The sequence below is a fragment of the Siphateles boraxobius genome, unplaced genomic scaffold, assembly GCF_051911475.1.
Source record: "Siphateles boraxobius isolate OS27281-9 unplaced genomic scaffold, OSU_SipBor_1 49, whole genome shotgun sequence".
In the NCBI taxonomy this organism is placed as follows: Eukaryota; Metazoa; Chordata; class Actinopteri; order Cypriniformes; family Leuciscidae; genus Siphateles; species Siphateles boraxobius.
The window spans coordinates 4,839,954-4,861,155 of record NW_027509130.1 but is presented as its reverse complement, the minus strand read 5'-3'; the positions used below and the strand labels follow the sequence as shown (position 1 = coordinate 4,861,155).

The 21,202-nt window shown below is 48.7% G+C and overlaps 1 protein-coding gene, 1 long non-coding RNA gene and 2 other non-coding genes across 9 annotated transcripts in view; 3 read left to right on the top strand and 1 right to left on the bottom strand.

Annotated features, from left to right (window-relative positions):
• Nucleotides 1–10,730, top strand: part of LOC143710906 (uncharacterized) — a 46,436-nt gene extending 35,706 nt beyond the window's left edge. Inside the window, exons 4-5 of the long non-coding RNA XR_013194689.1 lie at nucleotides 3,464–3,496; nucleotides 10,698–10,730. This is a non-coding gene — a long non-coding RNA (uncharacterized LOC143710906). The remainder of the gene's footprint in view (nucleotides 1–3,463; nucleotides 3,497–10,697) is intronic.
• LOC143711211 (small nucleolar RNA SNORD49) lies at nucleotides 3,324–3,392 on the top strand. Its single transcript, XR_013194785.1, has one exon. It is a non-coding gene; the product is annotated as a small nucleolar RNA SNORD49 (small nucleolar RNA).
• A 137-nt stretch (nucleotides 10,731–10,867) lies between the features above and the next one.
• On the top strand, nucleotides 10,868–10,937 carry LOC143711213 (small nucleolar RNA R38). Its single transcript, XR_013194787.1, has one exon. It is a non-coding gene; the product is annotated as a small nucleolar RNA R38 (small nucleolar RNA).
• A 160-nt stretch (nucleotides 10,938–11,097) lies between these two features.
• fbf1 (Fas binding factor 1) overlaps nucleotides 11,098–21,202 on the bottom strand; it is a 31,417-nt gene continuing 21,312 nt past the window's right edge. For 4 of the 6 annotated variants that reach the window (XM_077202132.1, XM_077202133.1, XM_077202134.1 and 1 more), the window contains 5 exons: nucleotides 15,795–15,971; nucleotides 14,128–14,265; nucleotides 13,309–13,402; nucleotides 13,130–13,233; nucleotides 11,098–11,223 (listed from right to left, as the gene is read on the bottom strand). In XM_077202132.1, coding sequence (XP_077058247.1) covers nucleotides 11,155–11,223; nucleotides 13,130–13,233; nucleotides 13,309–13,402; nucleotides 14,128–14,265; nucleotides 15,795–15,971 — 582 coding nt within the window. In that variant the 3' untranslated portion in view covers nucleotides 11,098–11,154. Of the gene's footprint in view, nucleotides 11,224–13,129; nucleotides 13,403–14,127; nucleotides 14,266–15,794; nucleotides 15,972–21,202 lie in introns of all 6 variants that reach the window. The other 2 variants (XM_077202129.1, XM_077202130.1) reach the window with 1 other exon arrangement.

Below are 21,202 nucleotides of genomic sequence, written 5' to 3'. Positions count from 1 at the left end.
CACCGGCTGCTGATTGGCTGCAGCATCTTTTTTGTTTCTTTTTTTGAAGTTCTACATAAATACCGTAGGCGCAAATTTAGATATGCATTGATAAGCTAATTTTCATTCATTCGTTTCGTTGACATGGCTGGTGAACCGGAACCCCAACACGCCACTTTTTTGTGGCAGACTAAAGCTTTTTTGTGGCAGACTAAAGACTAATGACAGACTGTTGATCTTTGAATAAAACATATGTTTGGTTCAGGTTTGAAATTCATTATCTTTTGTTATTGGCTATGTAGTCTAATATCATAGGCCTAAACCCCCGTCCCGTCCCGAATTTCAGCCAATCTCATCTGGTCACCCTACTTCTGATCAGTGATCAGACTTCAGACACTAAACCACTTCATGATGACATTAACAGCTAACATAACCTGATGTTATTCTGTCATGACTTCCTCTGATGCAGTAAAAGTGGTTTCTGAACACACTATTAAAGCAGCCAAAAACTCTCAAAACAATCAAAAGTCAAGAGCCCAACTACAGGAAACACTGATCAGCATGTTTCAATGGTGACTTAAATGTTTGTTCCCCTTTTTCCTTTAGTGGCTACGTTTACATGCAGCCAAATAATCCATTAGTAATCGGATTGAAGGCTCAATCGAACTGAAAAGCCTTGTGTAAACACCTTAACCAATCAGATTGAGCTATCGGATTGAAAGGGGTGGTTTATTCCTTTTCTCATCCGATCGAAAGAACATGTAAACACTTGATCGGATTGGATTGAAAACCGAAACCGAAAGGACTGCGCATGTGCAATGACGTTGAAAATAGCGTAATGATGTATGACGCGCTGAACGAGCTGTTCTAGGGGCCGTTCACATATCGAGTTTTTTACATGCAAATTCATTATTTCAAATGTAGGCGCCCGGTAAGCGTGCTCATAATGGAAGCGACGCGGTCGTGTCTAGCGCGCCTATGCATGGTATTATTATTGTCATCAATCTCCTCCTCCCCTGGACTTTCCTCTGTGTGTTTCAGTGTTTGCTTTAGTTGGGCTCTTGATCCTTGCCTTTATAACATCAGTTTTTCTCTGGCTGCTGTAACAGTGTGTTTATACCACATAGTAGTTAAAGCTAAAAAAAAAAAAAAAGGAGAGAAATTATGTGGATAATCTGTGTGGTGTTTATTGATGATGTCATAATTTCAGATCTCAAGATCCAAAGATTTATCACTTGTCAAAAGTGAAATAGATAATTAAATTGTACATATTGTATTATAGACACTGTGATACTATAACAAGAGGTCCAGCACTGTTGTGGTAATCAGATGCTTTTTTTAAACACATTGTGCACAAAACATTTTGAACTACTACTAAAAAAGTACTGTTTGACACAACAGTGCTGGACCTCTCGTTGTAGTATTACAGTGTTCAAATTACAATATTTGAATGCACATTTGTTACATTTTACAGTGTAAAAATATTTTTTAATATCCGAAAAGCGGCCATTCCTTATAAATTATTTAAATATATTTGAATATATAATACAAAATATTATTTCATATATTTACACCATATTAATCATAAATTTGTTCCGTAAGGTAAGGGTATGCTGCACCTTTTAATGATGTTTTCATTTACTGAAAATCTCACATTCACCCTGTTATATATTCACAAGTATTGCCAGATGTGCGCGAGTTCGCGACACCAAAGTGTCACACTAGGTGATATGTTAGTAAAAACACACTTAAATCTTCACCGGGGAAAAATTAAACGTGTTTCTAGTGACTTGGGGGTAAGTATTAAATACTTTCCCTTTCAAAGGGGAACTCATGCTGTGTCAAACACGCTTTTGGAATGCCATGCCACGCGTGATTGCTTCTGAAGCACGTGTCAACTAGTCTAATGGCGAGAGTGAATGTCACAGGCGGGTGACGTCACGACATGGAAAGGATAAAAGTACATCCGGAATAACCGGCGTTAGCCCCGAGACTTCCCACTAAGCCATCATCTACATCAGTGGGAAAAGCGTATCCGGCAGCAGGTCAGGCTGGTGCATATCTCCACACCATGTCAATATTACAGGCATACCAAGCCAACCTGCTGAGGGACCTGGATGATAGTGAGGGGGTGGGGCCTGATGCAGTTCGAGAACAGCGATTTGTCTCTTTGGGCCACCAAAAGAGCAACCCTTGGTGCTTCCAGCGGTTTCCAGCGAGCTCGTGATTCAAAGTCATCACGATGCTAATCGCCCCTAGCCTGACTCCGCCCTCCTACGTACTTCCGCTCAATTTTCATTTTCCTTCAGTACTAGTCTGGGATTGTACTGTAGACTTTGGTTTTCTCCAATAAATTTTTTACCGGGCCAATCAGCGAACAGAGGGAGTGGCTGAGAACGATGACGTTGATGTTGTGCGTTATTTTGAGTTGTATTTCAGTAATGGCAGCGGAGAAAGATGCGAGTGAAGCCATTCGGCCCGTTGTGGCAACGCTGCCGAATATCAAGAAGTTAAAGCCGGAGCAAGCACAATCTTTGCTTAGTTTTGTTGGTGGCCATGATGTTGTAGCCCTCCTCCCCTCAGGGTTCAGGAAAAGTTTGATTTTCCAGCTCGCTCCGTTAGTGCTGAATGAGTTGGCTAAGGTGAATGCTAGGCATACGTCACGACCAAACATTAACGATTGGTTATGGCAGATCCAGAGTGACTCTGGGCAGATCCAATAGTTTCAGACTTCAATGGAGTACCGGCCTACAAGGAAGTTAACGCTTGTCAATGGAGGGTGCCAGACTCTATGTGTAAGTGAAATGAAATATACGAGAGTCTGGTGGGACCAGGCTAAATCGCGCCCTCTGAGGAGGGTTGAAAATCAGCCATGTTGGTTGTTTCCGGCCAGTATGCTTCAGGTCACCGAAGTGGCTACTCTAACTACATCAGAGGCCAGCCTAGAGAGTCTCGAGTTTGTGTGATATGAGATTCAGTGACGATGTGGGCAGTGCTATCGCCTGCTCGTGTGGCCACGATCCTCTCAGTCATAAAAGACAATAGTCTAGGCCAATCACACACTGTAAAACAGTTTCATAGACTGTCGGGTCTGATGGCAGCTGCGTCCAACGTGATATCTTTTGGCCTGCTGTACATGAGGCCCCGGCAGTGGTGGCTCAAGACCAAGGGGTTTTCCCTGAGGGGGAACCCACTTCATATGATCACGCTGCGGTGTCTCCGCAGCTTGGTTATATAGAGGAAACCTTGGTTCTTTTCCCAAAGTCCAGTGTTAGGAGCTCTTTGTCATCGAGTCTCTCTCACTGGCTGGGAACAGGAATGGGAGGCAGTTGCCAACTGCTGTGTTCTGTGATGAGACAGGAAGTGCCGTCTGATGCGATAACTGACGATGGCAAAGCTAATTCCTTCTGAGACACAATGTTCAGATATGAAGTCCATCACTCCTGAACCACTGAAGCTGATCACATGATCTCTCTCTCTTCAGGTGAACGTCTGGATCTGCTTCAGTGCTGATCAGGTAAACATCTCTCCCAGTGCTCGAAGTGGGGCGGTACTCACCGGTACGCAGTACCGGCACTTATACATTTTACTCTTAAGCGTACCTGCACTTTTTCTTGCGTACCGCTACTTCTCGCATGTAGCCGGTACTACCACTGACAGAAAAAGCGTCAGTGTCAAGCCCGTTTCACATATACTCCATTTGCAGTGCATATGTGGGGCGTATTTTTTCCGCACCCGTGTTACCAGATTGGAGCTTTCACACTGCATGCGGATGCGCTCCGGCGATCCGTTCCAAGAGCGGTGTGTATACAGCAGTGCAGCGATCGTTTCCACACAGATTCTATTTCTGCTGCGCTGCACGTGTTGAATTAAAGATACAGCGCATGGTTCGTAGTCAAAATGAACACAGATTGACATGAAAATATAATAATCTTACCATAAATGCATTTAATTAAATAAAATGTAGTAATCTCACCATAAATGTATTTTTGGACTTGCACACATGATTATTGGAGGAGTTCCGTTTTCTCTCTCTCACACACACACACACACACACACACACACACACACACACACACACACACACACACACACACACACACACACACACACACACAATCAAATAAACACACGCGCACGCACACGACTTGTTTAAATACATTTATGTTGTTAATAAACAACAATAAATTGTTGTTGTACCAGCAATATCTCCAAGTTTTGTTTTTCACAGTAGAAATCGTCTACGGTTACGTATGTAACCCTCGTTCCCTGAGTAGGGAACGGAGACGTTACGTCGGATGACGACGAATGGGGTTTCGCTTAGAAAGCCTATCAACTTCGAGTATTACAAAACGAGCCAATGGCAAAGAAATGCCATGGGTCTGCGGAATTTGCATGGCGTAACTCCGCCCCACCTCGTGGGTATAAAAGGAGGAAGCCGGCAGCAAGGAGATATGTTTCTTCGCTGAGGAGCCAAGACTGAGCTCAGGCGATCCCCGCGGTACAGCGGAAAGTGGCAGGCAGACGTAACGTCTCCGTTCCCTACTCAGGGAACGAGGGTTACATACGTAACCGTAGACGTTCCCTTTCGTTGTCACTCCGAGTTACGTCGGATGACGACGAATGGGGTTACCAGTCTAATCACGCCACCTTCTCAGCTGTCTTCCAGTGCCCTGCGTAAATCGAGATCCCTGTCAGCCTGGACAAAGGACTCCATATAACACAGGAATACCAAGGTACACTGGGAAGCATATCCCAAGCTTAGGGGAAGTATGCAATTAATGCCAGCCCGGAAGGGGGGGAACTTAGAGAATACACATATGACCCGAAGGAAGCATATGGAAAACACTGGGGTGTCCAGCCGCAGGTGGAATATTTCAACCCCAGGGGTGGCAAGGTGGCTTGCCAAGGGAAAGACACACGCTCAGAGAGGCTTACAGTGGAAATACACATGTGGGGGTCGCTCAGAGGAGGGACCATGCACACGGGAGGCACCTAGCCGACGCACAGGCAATAGACACTGGCGCCGACGTCAGGAGTGCTGGAGGAGCTCAGGGCTTTCGGAGAAGCTCACCTGAGGAAAATATCGCACGTATCCAGTCCGTGGAGTGGAATGGCGAGCAAGCGAAGACACCTGAGCGGGTCCGGTACTAGCTGGTTGAAGCGAGTACACGAGAGGACACAGGCTCCACTCGGAGATTATAGAATCTGGCGAATGTGTTAGGTGTCGCCCAGCCTGCAGCTCTGCAGATGTCTGTTAGCGAGGCGCCATGCGCTAGAGCCCAAGAGGACGCCACACTCCGGGTGGAGTGGGCAGTCACACCAAGGGGGCACGGTCGACCTTGCTGCTGGTAAGCCAAGGCAATGGTGTCCACTATCCAGTGAGACAACCTTTGCTTGGAGAGAGCCTTTCCCTTCAGCTTCCCACCATAACAGACAAAGAGCTGGTCTGAGGTCCTGAAACACTGCGTTCTGTCTACATAGGCGCGGAGAGCGCGTACTGGACAGAGCAGTGCCAAGGCTGGGTCTGCCTCCTCCGAGGGCAGCGCTTGCAGGTTCACCACCTGGTCCCGGAAGGGAGTGGTAGGAACCTTGGGCACATATCCAGGCCGGGGTCTCAGGATCACGTGAGAGTAAGCCGGCCCAAATTCCAGGCACGCTTCGTCAACGGAGAATGCGTGCAGGTCCCCAACCCTCTTGATGGAGGCCAGTGCAACCAGGAGCGCTGTCTTCATAGACAGGAACTTAAGCTCGACTGATTGCAGGGGCTCAAAGGGAGCACTCTTCAGGGCAGTTAGAACCACTGAGAGGTCCCAAGAGGGAACGAGAGGAGGACGAGGAGGATTCAGTCTCCTCGCTCCTCTCAGGAAACTGATGATCAGGTCGTGCTTCCCCACCGACTTACCTTCGATGAGGTCATGATGTGCGGCAATGGCGGCAACATAGACCTTCAGGGTGGAGGGAGACAGCCTTCGCTCCAGCCCCTGTTGAAGGAAGGAAAGCAAAACACTGATCGAGCATCTCCGGGGGTCTTCTCGGTGAGAAGAGCACCAGTTGACGAAGAGGTTCCACTTCAACGCATAGACGTGTCTCGTGGACGACGCTCTAGCGGAAGTGATGGTAGCCACCACCGCTGGTGGTAGGGTACTCAAACCTGCCTCGTCCCATCCAGGAGCCACACGTGGAGGTTCCAAAGATCGGGACGAGGGTGCCATAGGGTGCCCCGTCCCTGAGAAAGAAGGTTCTTCCTCAGAGGGATCGGCCAGGGAGGTGCTGTCGCGAGGAGTACTAGTTCGGGGAACCAGGTCCGGTTGGGCCAGTAAGGGGCAACCAGAATGACCTGCTCCTCGTCCTCCCTGACCTTGCGCAAAGTGTGCGCAAGAAGGCTCACTGGGGGAAACGCATATTTGCGGCCCTGCGGCCAGCTGTGCGCCAGAGCATCCGTGCCGAGCGTGCCCTCGGACAGGGAATAGAACTGGGCGCAGTGGGTCGAGTCGTGAGAGGCAAACAGATCTATCTGAGCGTCCCCGAACTGGTCCCAAATCAGCTGAACCGACTGGGGATGGAGTCGCCCTTCTCCAGGGAGGGGCTGAAGCCGTGAGAGCTCGTCGGCTGCACAGTTCAGCGCTCCGGGAATGAAGATGGCTCGAAGCGACCTCAGATGCTTCTGACTCCACAGGAGGAGGTGGCGAGCGAGTTGTGACATACGGCGGGAGCGTAGACCACCCTGATGGTTGATGTACGCTACAGTGGCGGTATTGTCTGAGCGGACTAGTACGTGTTGACCCCTGAGCAACGCTCGGAAGCGGTGCAGGGCAAGGCGTACTGCCAACAACTCGAGGCAATTGACATGCCATAGCCGCTGGGGTCCTGTCCAGGAGCCCGCAGCAGCATGTCCATTGCACATGGCGCCCCAGCCCGTGGTGGAGGCATCTGTTGAGACAACAACATGCCGGGAAGCTCGAGCCAGGGGGACACCGGCCCTGAGAAAATCGAGGTTCGTGAAGAAGAACGGTGTCAGAAGAACTGACGGCAGGTCGGAGTAACTGGTACTCGGAACGTGCCGTGTTGCCATGCCCACCTCGGGACTCGGTCGCGAAGCCAAAGCTGAAGCGGTCTCATATGAAGCAATCCGAGCGGCGTGACCGCGGCTGCAGATGCCATATGCCCCAGGAGCCTCTGAAAAAGTTTCAGTGGAACCGCACTCTTGCCCTCGAATTGTCTTAGGCAAGTCAGCAGTGACTGCGCGCGCTCGCTCGTAAGCTGCGCGGACATGGCGACCGAGTCGATGTCCATACCGAGAAAAGAGATCCTCTGCACGGGGCAAAGTTTGCTCTTCTCCCAGTTGACCCGAAGGCTCAGACGGGCTAGGTGCCGGAGCACTAGGTCCCTGTGTTCGCAAACCTGATCTCGAGAGTGAGCTAGGATCAGCCAGTCGTCGATATAACTCAGGATGCGAACCCCTTGCTCTCGAAGGGGAACAAGGGCAGCCTCGACGACCTTCGTGAAGATGCGAGGAGACAGGGCTAGCCCGAAAGGGAGAACCGCGTACTGGTATGCCTGCCCCTCGAAAGCAAACCGGAGGAACAGTCTGAGTCGAGGAAGAATGGAGACATGAAAGTAGGCGTCCTTCAGGTCGATCGCTGCAAACCAATCCTGGGGCCGTATGCATTCGAAAACGCGTTTGGCGGTGAGCATCTTGAACGGCATCCGGTGAAGGGAGCGGTTCAGCACGCGCAAGTCCAGGATTGGCCGTAACCCACCGGTTTTCTTGGGGACAATGAAGTAGGGGCTGTAGAAGCCGGACCTCATCTCGGCTGGAGGGACAGTCTCGATTGCACCCTTCGCCAGCAGGGTGGCAATCTCTGCTCTCATGATAGGGGCATTGCCACCGACCAAAGTGGAGCGGACTCCCCTGAAGCGGGGAGGAGACCGTGCGAACTGAATCGCATAGCCGAGCCTGACGGTACGCGCGATCCAGTGGGACAGACGGGGAAGCTCTAGCCAGGCTCCCAGGAACTGAACCAACGGGATCATGCGAGCCACAGGCGTCCCCCCGGAGGGGCAGCGAGGCGGAGTAACTGGCCCAGATGTGGACGGCATAGCGGCCCGGAGAGGGGGCACAGTTAGCAACCGCACCCTGGCAGAGGGGGCCAGGGGAGGACCAGGCTGGTCGTCCCGCGGGGGCCTGCTCTGCCAGGGGTCTGGCGACAGAGGGGGACAGGGGCGAAGCGGTCCGTGGACGGCACGCCGTGTCAACCGCCTCTGGGACAGAGGGGGGCGAGGAGAGCACGGCTTATGGGCGGCGCTCTGTGTCGCCCGAGAACTCTGTGAGCTCAGGGAAGAGGGGATTGTTTCTGTCTTTAACCACATTAGGGTGCTGCCCACCCGTGGGTGAGCAGCGGGGAGTGGAGAACAAAAGATTCTCCCCCGGCCCTCCACCGGGGGAAGGAGTGGTCCTGCTACCACCTCCTGAGAAACAATCATCATCCCTGAGCAGCCCGTCTCAGGAGCGCCGCTTGGCCCGGCATTTAGCGGGGGGCGGGGCAGGAGAGGGCTGTGGCGCCTTCTTACAGCTTCCTCCGCGACCGGCCCTGGGTGGAGGCTGCTGCGTGGTCCGGGCGGGAGGGGCGGGAGCCGCAGGAGGGCGCCCTCGGCGGGAAACAGGTCGAGGCGTCTGCCCGGCCGGCAAGGTGGAGGCAGCAGCGGGCCGGCGGGGCAGAATGTGTTTGATGGCCTCGGTCTGTTTCTGGGCAGTTGAAAACTGTTGGGCAAAGTCTTCAACTGCACCGCCGAAGAGGCCGGCCTGGGATAAGGGGGCGTTAAGCAGACGGGTCCGCTCAGCGTCCCGCATGTCAGCCAGGTTCAGCCACAGATGTCGCTCCTGGACCACAGCTGTGGACATCACCAAACCCAGGGAGCGCGCGGTAACCTTCGTCGCCCGGAGAGCAAGGTCGGTCGCGGCGCGCAGCTCATCAAAGAGCCCTGGGTTTGTCCTACCCTCGTGCATGTCTCTGAGCATCTGGGCCTGGTAGACCTGCAGAGTGGCCATAGCATGCAGTGAAGCAGCCGCCTGTCCCGCCGCTCTGTAAGACTTCGCCACCAGGGTCGACGAAAATCTACAGGCTTTGGATGGGTGCTTAGGCTCGCCCCGAGAAGAAGCACTCTGAGGACATAGTTGCATGGCAACAGAGCGTTCAACCGGGGGAAGCCCAGTGCACCCACGGGCAGCTGCCTCATCGAGGGGAGGAAAGGCGGATGAGACCAGCGAGCGGTCCCGAGAAGACAGGGGGGTCTTCCAGGACTTCGAGATCTCATCATGCACATCCGGGAAGAAAGTTATTGGGGTTTGCCGAGGACGAGGCTCGGCGGCCTTACCCAAAAACCAATCGTCCAGCCGCGAGCGCTCAGGACAGGGTGGAGGCCTCCACTCAAGTCCGATGCTCGCGGCTGCCCGGGAAAGCATGGCCGCCATCTCCGGATCAGACTCGAGCACAGCCGTATGCACACCGGAAGGTGGCAGCTGTGACGAGCCCTCACTTCCAGAAGAGTCAAACCCGCCAAGTGATGCTGCAACAGACATGGCATCTTCCTCTGTAGCTTCAACTGAAGCACGCGGGCCACCAGAGGGTAGACCCGCGGGAATCAGCAGTTCACTAGCGGGCACCGTCATTGAAGAGGGGGGCTGGGGTCGCGGACACATAGTCGGCGCCTTGTTCCAGACCGTAACCCTCAGATCACCCTGGCCACCAGCCGCAGGACGGGGGGTGGATGAGGGGACTCTCACTCTTGCGAGTTCACCGAGTCTCGACCGTAATGACGCGATGGTCATGTTCCCACAGAGAGAACATGAGTCATCCACGAGCGCTGCTCTAGCATGATCAATGCCCAAACATACTATGCAACGCTCGTGCCCATCAGAGTCCGATACCAATCTGCCGCAACCAGAAGTACACGGGCGAGACATCTTTAAAAAGACGTGCCACGTGTAAGCTCTTTTAGTGAGAGAAAACTCAAGTGTTGAAGCACCCGGGGAGAAACGCACCGACTGGCAGACCACTGCAACAGATCAGCAGGAAGCACGCTCTCGCCGTAGATCGCCGTCACACCAACACTCGAGGTACTCGTTTGTAAGGCTGACAATTCAGAGATGGCTTGTGGAGAGAAGAATACACTTGGCTCCGAAGCGAAAACATATCTGCTTGCTGCCGGCTTCCTCCTTTTATACCCACGAGGTGGGGCGGAGTTACGCCATGCAAATTCCGCAGACCCATGGCATTTCTTTGCCATTGGCTCGTTTTGTAATACTCGAAGTTGATAGGCTTTCTAAGTGAAACCCCATTCGTCGTCATCCGACGTAACTCGGAGTGACAACGAAAGGGAACTCAAATGTCATGATTTGCCAATGCAAGAGAGTACCGGCACCTTTTTTTCCCCACTTCAAGCACTGATCTCCCCTCAATCCTCTCTCTGTTCACACACACGTTTGGCTGAATCTTCCCGAGATGAAACACTGTGTTGAAAGCGGGGTCCTGGCTTGTGGTATTTTGGGGCCCACCCACCCCTGACCCCCCAATGTGCCCGAGTCCCGGCCCGGCTGGAGATGCCCTCTGAACTCCCCCAAACTGATGGCCAAATATTCTGAGGAAACAGAGCCAGTGTGAATCTGCAGCGGTGATCTCTTGTGAAACTCGTCTCACTCCTGTTTCTCTTCACAGACGGAGCAGAAACACCACAAGCTCCTGCTTCACGTATAAATCATTTATATTAATACATTTATAGTAAAGTGATTTTAAGAAGTGTAGTTTAATGCTTTTCTTGGGTCAGAATAGTTCTGATGGTTTCTGGGATTAAAGGAACAAATCTGACCCAAGATCAGTGTTTAGACACAAGCCTGTGATGAAAGTTATCCCTGTCTGAAAAAAAAACATGTTCGGTTATGGTAACCTGAGGCTTAATATAAAATTTAAGTGAAAGCTTTATATATATATATATATATATATATATATATATATATATATATATATATATATAAATTAACTAGGCTCTTTTCCCCCACTTTCTGCAGAAATGCTCCAGTGGCTGTGAGTGTTGGAGAGTGACATCAGACCATGAGAATAACTGAAATCTGTTTATTTGAGAATAAACATGGTAAAAATATCAAAATGACTTGTGTCATGTGTTTAATGATGTTTTCTTCAGAGTGTCCAGGAAGTATTGCTCCTCCTGCAGGAAGTCTCTGTCCTGTTAGAGAAACGAGCAGAAACACTTAGTGTGGGACGTTGTCCATTAGGGTAATAATGGCTGTCAACTCAATGTTGAAATAAAATATTTCCCAATGATTGTACTAGTTTAGTGATTTGTGCCGATCTCTGCAATAACTGGATTTAAAGAAGCATTTTAGAGGTTCACTGGTTTTAATATATAATTATATTATTGCATCTATAATCAAATAAACCGTTAGAAAAGTGTTAGATAAAACAAGTTATTTACCCACAAAAAATGGATTTATTGCCAATCCACCTTCACAACTGTATTTTGAACATTGTGTTGTAATAGCAGATTATTATTAATATCCCATTTTGCTTAACTTTCATCAGCTTTTTTGATTTCATGTCATAAAATTGTATTTGTAATGGAGTACTAGATCACAGTGCAGTCTATATATTTTTTTTTATTGGTTGATGTGCCACATAAAAAGCAGTTTCTTGCATGTGAATTTATATATGTGGCATGGCATATTTGGATTTAATTTGCCAAAATGTATAGTATTTATTGTGGAAATAGTAAAAATAGGATGAGGAATTTTACACTATTGGCTTCAACATCAATAAAAAATTACAAATAGTGGAAAGATCTGGCCAAATTTCCTAAGTTATTTTGTTGCATATTGGAATTATATTTGGGTTTTATATTGAATTGTTGCTTTATCATTGCATACAGATATTTTTTCGTTTTATTGTATTTACACCTTTGGATTAAATGCTTCAACATCAATAGGAAATTTGGTGTGATCTTCCCTTTTTTACTTAATTCTTGCATTTATTTAATTATTTTATTTGTGCATATTTGAATAAATTTTTTGGCTATTTTTACTGAACCTCAATTATTCATAGCCATAAAAAAATAAAGGCTTTTTATATATTTTTTCTAAATTCTCAAGTGCTTTGGTCTCATATGTCATAGCACCAAGCACTCTTTGCATCATTGGTATCATGATTATTATACACTCGATGTTTGTATAATAATATGATGTTTGATTATTGTACAACCGATGTACGCTCAACAGCTAGAGAATACCCATAATGCACCGTGAGAGCCGTGCACAGAATGAATTCTCGCGTCTCGCCAGGAGATGGCGCTCGCAGCTGAATCATCCATCCATTCATTTTCCAAACCGCTGGTCCAATGTGGCTACATTACTGAGTTATGAGGGTTTTTCTGTTTTGAATTATTCGGCTCATCATTGCATCTACTGCAAGTATATAATATGGCCTTTTTAGTGTAATCCACATGTGACGCCTCATTAATAATGTGCTGAGTTAGATGGTTATGGTCCTCTCTAGTATCAGAGTGCGGCATTTTTTGGGAAAACTGGGTATTAAAGGTGCATTGTGTAATATTTAGGAGGATCTGTAGACAGAACTATGAACTATGTTTTCAGTGGTGTATAAAGACCTTACTTAATGAACCGTTATGTTTTTATTACCTTATAATGAGCCATTTCTATCTACATACACCGCTGGTCCCCTTACATTGACATGCCATGTTTCTACAGGAGCCCTGAACGGACAAACAAGTTTCATCACTATGTTGTTCTTCGTGCAAAGAAGCAAGCTAAAGTCAGCGAATAAAACACTGACACAATAATGAACAAGTGACAATAATATTCGCAATAACATATAGTTTTACTGAATAACCTAATTAGGTTTACCTAATTTCTTAAACTATCTTTGTAAAGAAACCTCATTGCTGAATTGGCTTCTCTCTGCTGTCTCAGACGACGACATCACTTCCCGTCTACCACCGTAACTTCTGTTGGTTGCAATTCACAACCTCACCACTAGATGCAGCTCAAATGTACACACTGCACCTTTAAGTGACCATATTGGGACGTTATCATCTGTGAAGTGAATGGGTGTTGTCATACCTTCTCAGCGGTGTGTTTGATGAGGGCGAGTCGGGCGTGTAGTTCGGCGGGCAGCGGGTCGACAGTGGCGTTCAGGTGTGTGCTGGCCAGCGCTGGAGAGAAATCTAACACACACACACACACGTGACTCTCTGTCTGAGACGCTGAACGCCTGCAGGGAATGAACAGGGACAGTGTACCTGTGATGAGAGGTGCTGACGTCACTGGATTGACAGGAAGAGTGTGTCTCAGTCGCTCCATGTCTCTGTGATGATCCGTCATCCTCAAGCGCTCCTGAGAGGTCACATGATCTGAGTTACGTAACTAGATGACTACATTAGAGTAGTGTGGCATCAGTGCAGATTTGCCAGTAACAAGCTACATTTCCATCAAAAAGTGGTGTAGAGTGACCAAACCGTCATGGTTTCAGTCAAACATGCTGCTAAATATCCTCTCAGTGAATCGCTTAGTTTGCACAGTGTATTTTAATCAAGTAACATTGTTAAAACGATTTATTGATTCGAGTCGCTGTATGACATGATGCTTTTTTTATAGTGAAAAATGTAGTTCAAAGCTGCTGTTCATCAGTGTTTAGGCTGTTTATTAGTGGTTTAAAGTAAATTTATCTGTTCAATTTAATACTATTACCTGATATCGTGCTATTTAAATATTGCTCTGATAAAGAATTATATAAATTTAATAAAAATGAAGAGATTTAAGGATGAGCACAATGTTTTTAAACATTGTGCTCATCCTTAAATCTCTTCAATGCAGTGTTTTGTTAGTAGCTTGTGGAGTAGATAACAACTTTTAAAGGCAACCCGCCATTTATTTTAGATTTATAAAATAAATATTGACACAACTATATACATATATTTTACATATATATATATATATATTTATATATACAAAAATGTGAAATAAATATAGAAATAAAATGTTATTTATAATTATAAATAGAAATATAGAAATATGTCTAAGTGTGTATTTGGAGGTTTCGGCGGGTGTTTGTCAGTGACCTGTTGTAAGCTGTGCTCCTGCTGTCTGAGGCGCTCCACCTGTGCATGAATGCTGCGCAGTCTGGCCTGATGCTCGGCCTCCACCTGTCTGGCCTCTCTCAGCGCTCGCTCTCCCTCCTCGAAGCGCTCCGACGCCAGCTGCAAACACACGAGAGGTCACATGATCAGGTGTGTAACACGCTTCAGTCTTTGGCTACGTCTACATTAATTCGGATACATTTGAAAACGGCGTTTCCGTTTAAAAACGCTCTTCGTCCACACTAGCGTTTTCAGGCGTTTACGGACGTTTCAGTGTGGATGAGAAACTTTTGGAAAACGCTAAATTCACCTTTACTGCGCATGCGAAAACCATGACAAAAGCTCACTGAGAGGATACAGACGGAAGAATAAATCATCAAGTTGGTAACACTTTACTTGAAGGGGTGTGCATAAGACTGATATGACACCTCCATAATCATGACATGACATTATGTCGTGAATATGAAGTAGGGTTTATGCATGTTTATGACAACTGTCATTAAGTGTCTTTCGCTCAATAATGACATTTTGAATGCAAATATGACATTGTTATGACATCCTGACATAAATCATAACATCATAACCTGTCAGTGTCTTTGTCATGACAACTTGACATTAAATTAAGTAACTGTCATGTGGTTGGTTTTGACATTGGCTGTCATGAGGCCATTATAACTGTGTCATGAATATTTTTTGTGACCTCAACTACAGTGGAACAATTGAATTTGTCATTTAAAAGTTATAATGGCTTCATGACAGCCAATGTCAAAACCAACCACCTGACAGTTTAATGTAATGTTAACCAATAAAGCTAAGTGGTTTCTTAAGTTTGATAATTAATCTGCTATGTCATGTTTATGACAGGTTGTGTTGTCTTAGTAATGTCAAGTTGTCATGACAAAGACACTGACAGGTTATGATGTATTGGTTTATGTCAAGGTGTCATAAAGACATCTCAAACAATGTCATATTTGCATTAAAAATGTCATAATTGAGCGAATGACACTTAATGACAGTTGTCACAAACATGTATAAAACTTCCTTCATATTCATAACATGTGTCATGTCATGATTATGGAGGTGTCATGTTAGTCTTATGCACACCCCTTCAAGTAAAGTGTTACCATAAAGTTATCGCGCAATTCTTCTGTCAGGATCATTTTGTTTAGCAGAATATCTCAGCATTCACTGAAGCGTCCAGGTCGCTCTCACTCATCATTATATATTTGGCCTTTTAAAGCTAAAACTGCTCTCATGTTTTACTGCGGGACAGCAAATGCGAGTGAATTTTCGGTCATCTTTGCAGGACTGTGATATGAAGAGTGTGCAAAGTAACATATTTTAGCAACAGCGTGAAAGTGAACAGCACATAACAGGCACAATACCAGTATACTATAAACATGAATATCTATTGGTTCAATATGCGTCACATGACTAAACTTACGCCATCGTTTTTAAATACCTCGGTTTTGACAGTCCACACTACAACACGAAAACTGCGTTTTCAAATGTATCCACTTTGGAGAGCGTTTTCAAAAAGCTTCATTTTCATTAATAAAAACGGCGTCTGAGTGTGGACAGATGGCCAAAACGGAGAGAAAAAGATGCGTTTTCAAACGAAACCGTATTAGTGTGGACAAGGCCTTTACCTTACTGAACGCCTCCACTTCCTGAGCACGTGTTTTGAGCCGCAGTGCCGTGGTGCTCAGCTTCTCTTTCTCTCTGTCCAGCTCCTGCCTCTCTTTCTCCAGACCGTCTCTCTCTCTCAGCAGCGACTCCTCCTTCTGTTTCAGCTCTCCGGTGCGCAGCTTCAGATCCGCCTGCTCCTGAGTATTAGAGGAAAACTGGGATTGATCGCTCCGCCTCGCCTCAAACAACTTCCCTTCCCTCGAACAACCCTGAATACAACTTATTTACTTTAAGTCAGTTGCATTAAAACGTAGAGAATGAAAAGACTTGCTGTTTTTGCCACAGATAAACCAAATGTTAATTGTGACTTTACATCTTCACAATTTAGACTAAGTTAATATTTTGTATATTTTATAAACAATATTGTCTTTACCTATAAAGTTAGACTCAGAACAGAACGTCCTGGTTGCGTATGCAACCCACCGTTCCCTGAAGGAGGGAACGGAGGACGTAGTCGACGTCGACTGAAATGGGGATCACGCTAGGGAGCCTATCATCTTCGATTACTATTGAACGAGCCAATGGAATTTGGCGTGCGTGATTTGCATCACACACTCCGCCCCCGCGGCGCGGGTATAAATACGGAAGTGGATGCACGCACTAGTTGCTTTTCGCTGAGGAGCCGAGAGTAACCCGGGGTCAGCGGTGGTCCAGCGGTAGTGGCAAGGGGACTACGTCCTCCGTTCCCTCCTTCAGGGAACGGTGGGTTGCATACGCAACCAGGACGTTCCCTTTCAGTCGATAACGTCAGACGTAGTCGACGTCGACTGAAATGGGGATAACCTTTGAAAACGCCACTAAAGCTGCCACCTTCCAGTGCCTAAACAAAAGCCTCCTGATGCCCCCGCCAATTTAAGGCGGGGAAGGACAGGGCTTAGGCCAGGGAAGTCACTGCTGTTCCTACAGGACCACTGGGAAAGCGTTCCCCGTACGTTGGAAGGAAGGGACGCTTCGGAAGCCACATCCAACCCAGAGGGAGGTAATGTGGAGAATACACATATGAACTGGGCGGAAACCGGGCAGTCTAACATATGGAATGTCACTGGGGTGGCTCCAGCCTAAGACGGGGGGAGACACACCGGAGAGTGACGGCAGAGAGACTCTGCCGAGGGAAGACACGGGCTCACCGCAGGGAGCCGTATCGTGGAAGAATACACATATGGGGTCACCGAAGGGACCGCAACATATGGACCCAGCCTAACACAGGTTCCACACTGCTTACGAGTGGTAGGCCTAACACCAGACGTTCCGCACGTCCGACGTCGGAGGGGTGTGGAGGCACTCAACAGGGTTCAATTTTAAGGGAACTCAACTGGAGTAGAAAGGCGCACGTATCCAGTCCATAGGAGGGGAATGGCGCAGCAAGCCGACACTTGAACCGGGCTCACGGTGAAACTGGCTTCATGAGAAGGGAGCCCACGTGAGGCAGCGGTTCAACTAGGTGTCGTCCAGCCCCCAACTCTAGAATCTGTTTTAGCAAAGCATATCGTCAACGCCCAGGCGGAGCACTTTACACTCATCATTGAGGAGCTCAACACCTAAGTGGACATGTTGCATCTCGGACCTTTGCCGAAATGAAGGCAAGCACTAAGTGCAACTTTGCATGGAAACAGCCTTCCCTCTCTGCTGAATTCCAACAGATATTTGAAGAGCTGGTCTGAGGTCTATGACTTGCATTCTGTACACGTCCAAGCGAACGGACAGAGAAGCCAGGGCTGGATCTGCCTCCTCCAGGGCAGCGCTTGCAGGCTCACCATCTGCTCCTATTACGGGAGAGGTAGGAACCTTGGGCACAATCCGAGCCGGGGTCTCAGCTTGTGAGAGTTAGCCGGCCCAGACTCCAGGCACAATACGTTGACCGAAAGCGAGCAAGTCCCTACCCTCTAGTAGAGACCACGCGAGCAGGAGAACTGATATAACAGAATTTTTAACTCACTGCCTGCAGTGGCTCAGGGGCGGTCTCTGCAGTGCAGTCGCACCAGGGACAAGGCCCAAGAGGATAAAGAGGGACACAAGGATTTACAGGACCTTGCTCCTCAGGAACCTGACGATCAGAACGTGCTTCTGCATACTTCTGCAACACGATGAGCGTCGTTTAAACACCGAGGCAACATCATTTTGAGGGTGAAGGAAAACAGCCTACTGCAACCCATTTTGCAGGAAAGAGAGCACTGAAGTGATCGAAAGCTTTCAGGATCTCACTGGGGCTCACTGGGGGGGATCACCCTAGGGAGCCTATCATCTTCGATTACTATTGAACGAGCCAATGGAATTTGGCGTGCGTGATTTGCATCACACACTCCGCCCCCGCGGCGCGGGTATAAATACGGAAGTGGGAGCCAATGGAATTTGGCGTGCGTGATTTGCATCACACACTCCGCCCCCGCGGCGCGGGTATAAATACTAGTTGCTTTTCGCTGAGGAGCCGAGAGTAACCCGGGGTCAGCGGTGGTCCAGCGGTATTGGCAAGGGGACTACGTCCTCCGTTCCCTCCTTCAGGGAACGGTGGGTTGCATACGCAACCAGGACGTTCCCTTTCAGTCGATAACGTCAGACGTAGTCGACGTCGACTGAAATGGGGATAACCTTTGAAAACGCCACTAAAGCTGCCACCTTCCAGTGCCTAAACAAAAGCCTCCTGATGCCCCCGCCAATTTAAGGCGGGGAAGGACAGGGCTTAGGACAGTGAAGTCACTGCTGTTCCTACAGGACCACTGGGAAAGCGTTCCCCGTACGTTGGAAGGAAGGGACGCTGCGGAAGCCACATCCAACCCAGAGGGAGGTAATGTGGAGAATACACATATGAACTGGGCGGAAACCGGGCAGTCTAACATATGGAATGTCACTGGGGTGGCTCCAGCCTAAGACGGGGGGAGACACACCGGACAGTGACGGCAGAGAGACTCTGCCGAGGGAAGACACGGGCTCACCGCAGGGAGCCGTATCGTGGAAGAATACACATATGGGGTCACCGAAGGGACCGCAACATATGGACCCAGCCTAACACAGGTTCCACACTGCTTACGAGTGGTAGGCCTAACACCAGACGTTCCGCACGTCCGACGTCGGAGGGGTGTGGAGGAACTCAACAGGGTTCAATTTTAAGGGAACTCAACTGGAGTAGAAAGGCGCACGTATCCAGTCCATAGGAGGGGAATGGCGCAGCAAGCCGACACTTGAACCGGGCTCACGGTGAAACTGGCTTCATGAGAAGGGAGCCCACGTGAGGCAGCGGTTCAACTAGGTGTCGTCCAGCCCCCAACTCTAGAATCTGTTTTAGCAAAGCATATCGTCAACGCCCAGGCGGAGCACTTTACACTCATCATAGAGGAGCTCAACACCTAAGTGGACATGTTGCATCTCGGACCTTTGCCGAAATGAAGGCAAGCACTAAGTGCAACTTTGCATGGAAACAGCCTTCCCTCTCTGCTGAATTCCAACAGATATTTGAAGAGCTGGTCTGAGGTCTATGACTTGCATTCTGTACACGTACAAGCGAACGGACAGAGAAGCCAGGGCTGGATCTGCCTCCTCCAGGGCAGCGCTTGCAGGCTCACCACCTGCTCCTATTACGGGAGAGGTAGGAACCTTGGGCACAATCCGAGCCGGGGTCTCAGCTTGTGAGAGTTAGCCGGCCCAGACTCCAGGCACAATACGTTGACCGAAAGCGAGCAAGTCCCTACCCTCTAGTAGAGACCACGCGAGCAGGAGAACTGATATAACAGAATTTTTAACTCACTGCCTGCAGTGGCTCAGGGGCGGTCTCTGCAGTGCAGTCGCACCAGGGACAAGGCCCAAGAGGATAAAGAGGGACACAAGGATTTACAGGACCTTGCTCCTCAGGAACCTGACGATCAGAATGGCTTCTGCATACTTCTGCAACACGATGAGCGTCGTTTAAACACCGAGGCAACATCATTTTGAGGGTGAAGGAAAACAGCCTACTGCAACCCATTTTGCAGGAAAGAGAGCACTGAAGTGATCGAAAGCTTTCAGGATCTCCTCTGGAGAGAAGACGCACTCAACGACTAGGTTCCACTTCTAAAGGCGTAAGCACGCTTCCCAATTCTAGGGGGTGCTCGCCGAAGTGATGGTAACTATCACATGTTCTTGTGATAGCCACCTGAACCTCCGCGTTCAGATGTAAGACCGCCCGGAATCTCCGGGGGAAGAACGCGTGTGCCATCGTGCCCCGTCCCCGAAAGAGTTTTCAGGGGAAGTCAGGAAGGCTGTTGAAGGGAACCAGGTCTAGTTGGGCCAATAAGGGGCAACTATGAAGACCTGTTCCTCTCCTGACTTGGCACGTAGGTGCAAGCGACGGGCGCAAAAGACAGGAGCATTGCTCAACACAACATGTGAAGATCACTGGGCTTCAGGAGCATTTCTGCTCAGCACTTGGGTGTGACAAGTTCACTGAGCTTCAGGAGCATTCCTGCTCAACACCTGAGTGTGATAAACTCACCCAGCTTCAGGAGCATTTCTGCTCAACACCTGAGTGCGAAGAACCTCACTGAGCGACAGGAGCATTTCTGCTCAGCACTTAAGTGTGACAAGTTCACTGAGCTTCAGGAGCATTCCTGCTCAACACCTGAGTGTGATAAACTCACTTTGCTTCAGGAGCATTTCTGCTCAACACTTGAGTGCGAAGAACTTCACTGAGCGACAGGAGCATTTCTGCTCAGCACTTGAGTGTGACAAGTTCACTGAGCTTCAGGAGCATTACTGCTCAACACCTGAGTGTGATAAACTCACTGAGCTGCAGGAGCATTTCTGCTCAACACTTGAGTGCGAAGAACTTCACTGAGCACCAGGAGCATTTCTGCTCAGCACTGCGTGTGACGAATTCACTGAGCTACCTGTGATGAACTCACAGAGCTACAGGAGCATTGCTGCTCAACACCTGAGTGCGATGAACTTCACTGAGTTTCAGGAGCAATTCTGCTCAACATGAAGAGTGATGATTTCACTGACTTGAGCAGGCGCAAGGCGACCCTGAGTCGCAGTCACTTTTAGAAGGCTCACTGGGGTTAAACGCATTTCTGCGGGCCCCTGGGGCAGCTTAGACCCAGTGTTTGTCCAAGGGTAGTCCGCTCGGTTTACCCAAACACTGGCGGAAAAATAAAACCGGGGGGGCAACTGAGCGGCCCCAGAATGGTCATGACCCAGCCGGACCCAGGGGATGGAGTCTCCACTTGCCCTGGCTATAACTGTCGTGAGGCTCGATGGCGGCACGATTGAGTAAGCGGGAGGAGTGGAACAAGGCACCCTCAGAAGCGTCTGACTCCAAGGAGGAGGTGACGGGAGAGTTTGTGACACACCACAATGTCTAACAACTCGAGGCACGAATGCCCGTGTAGTCGGGGGTCGC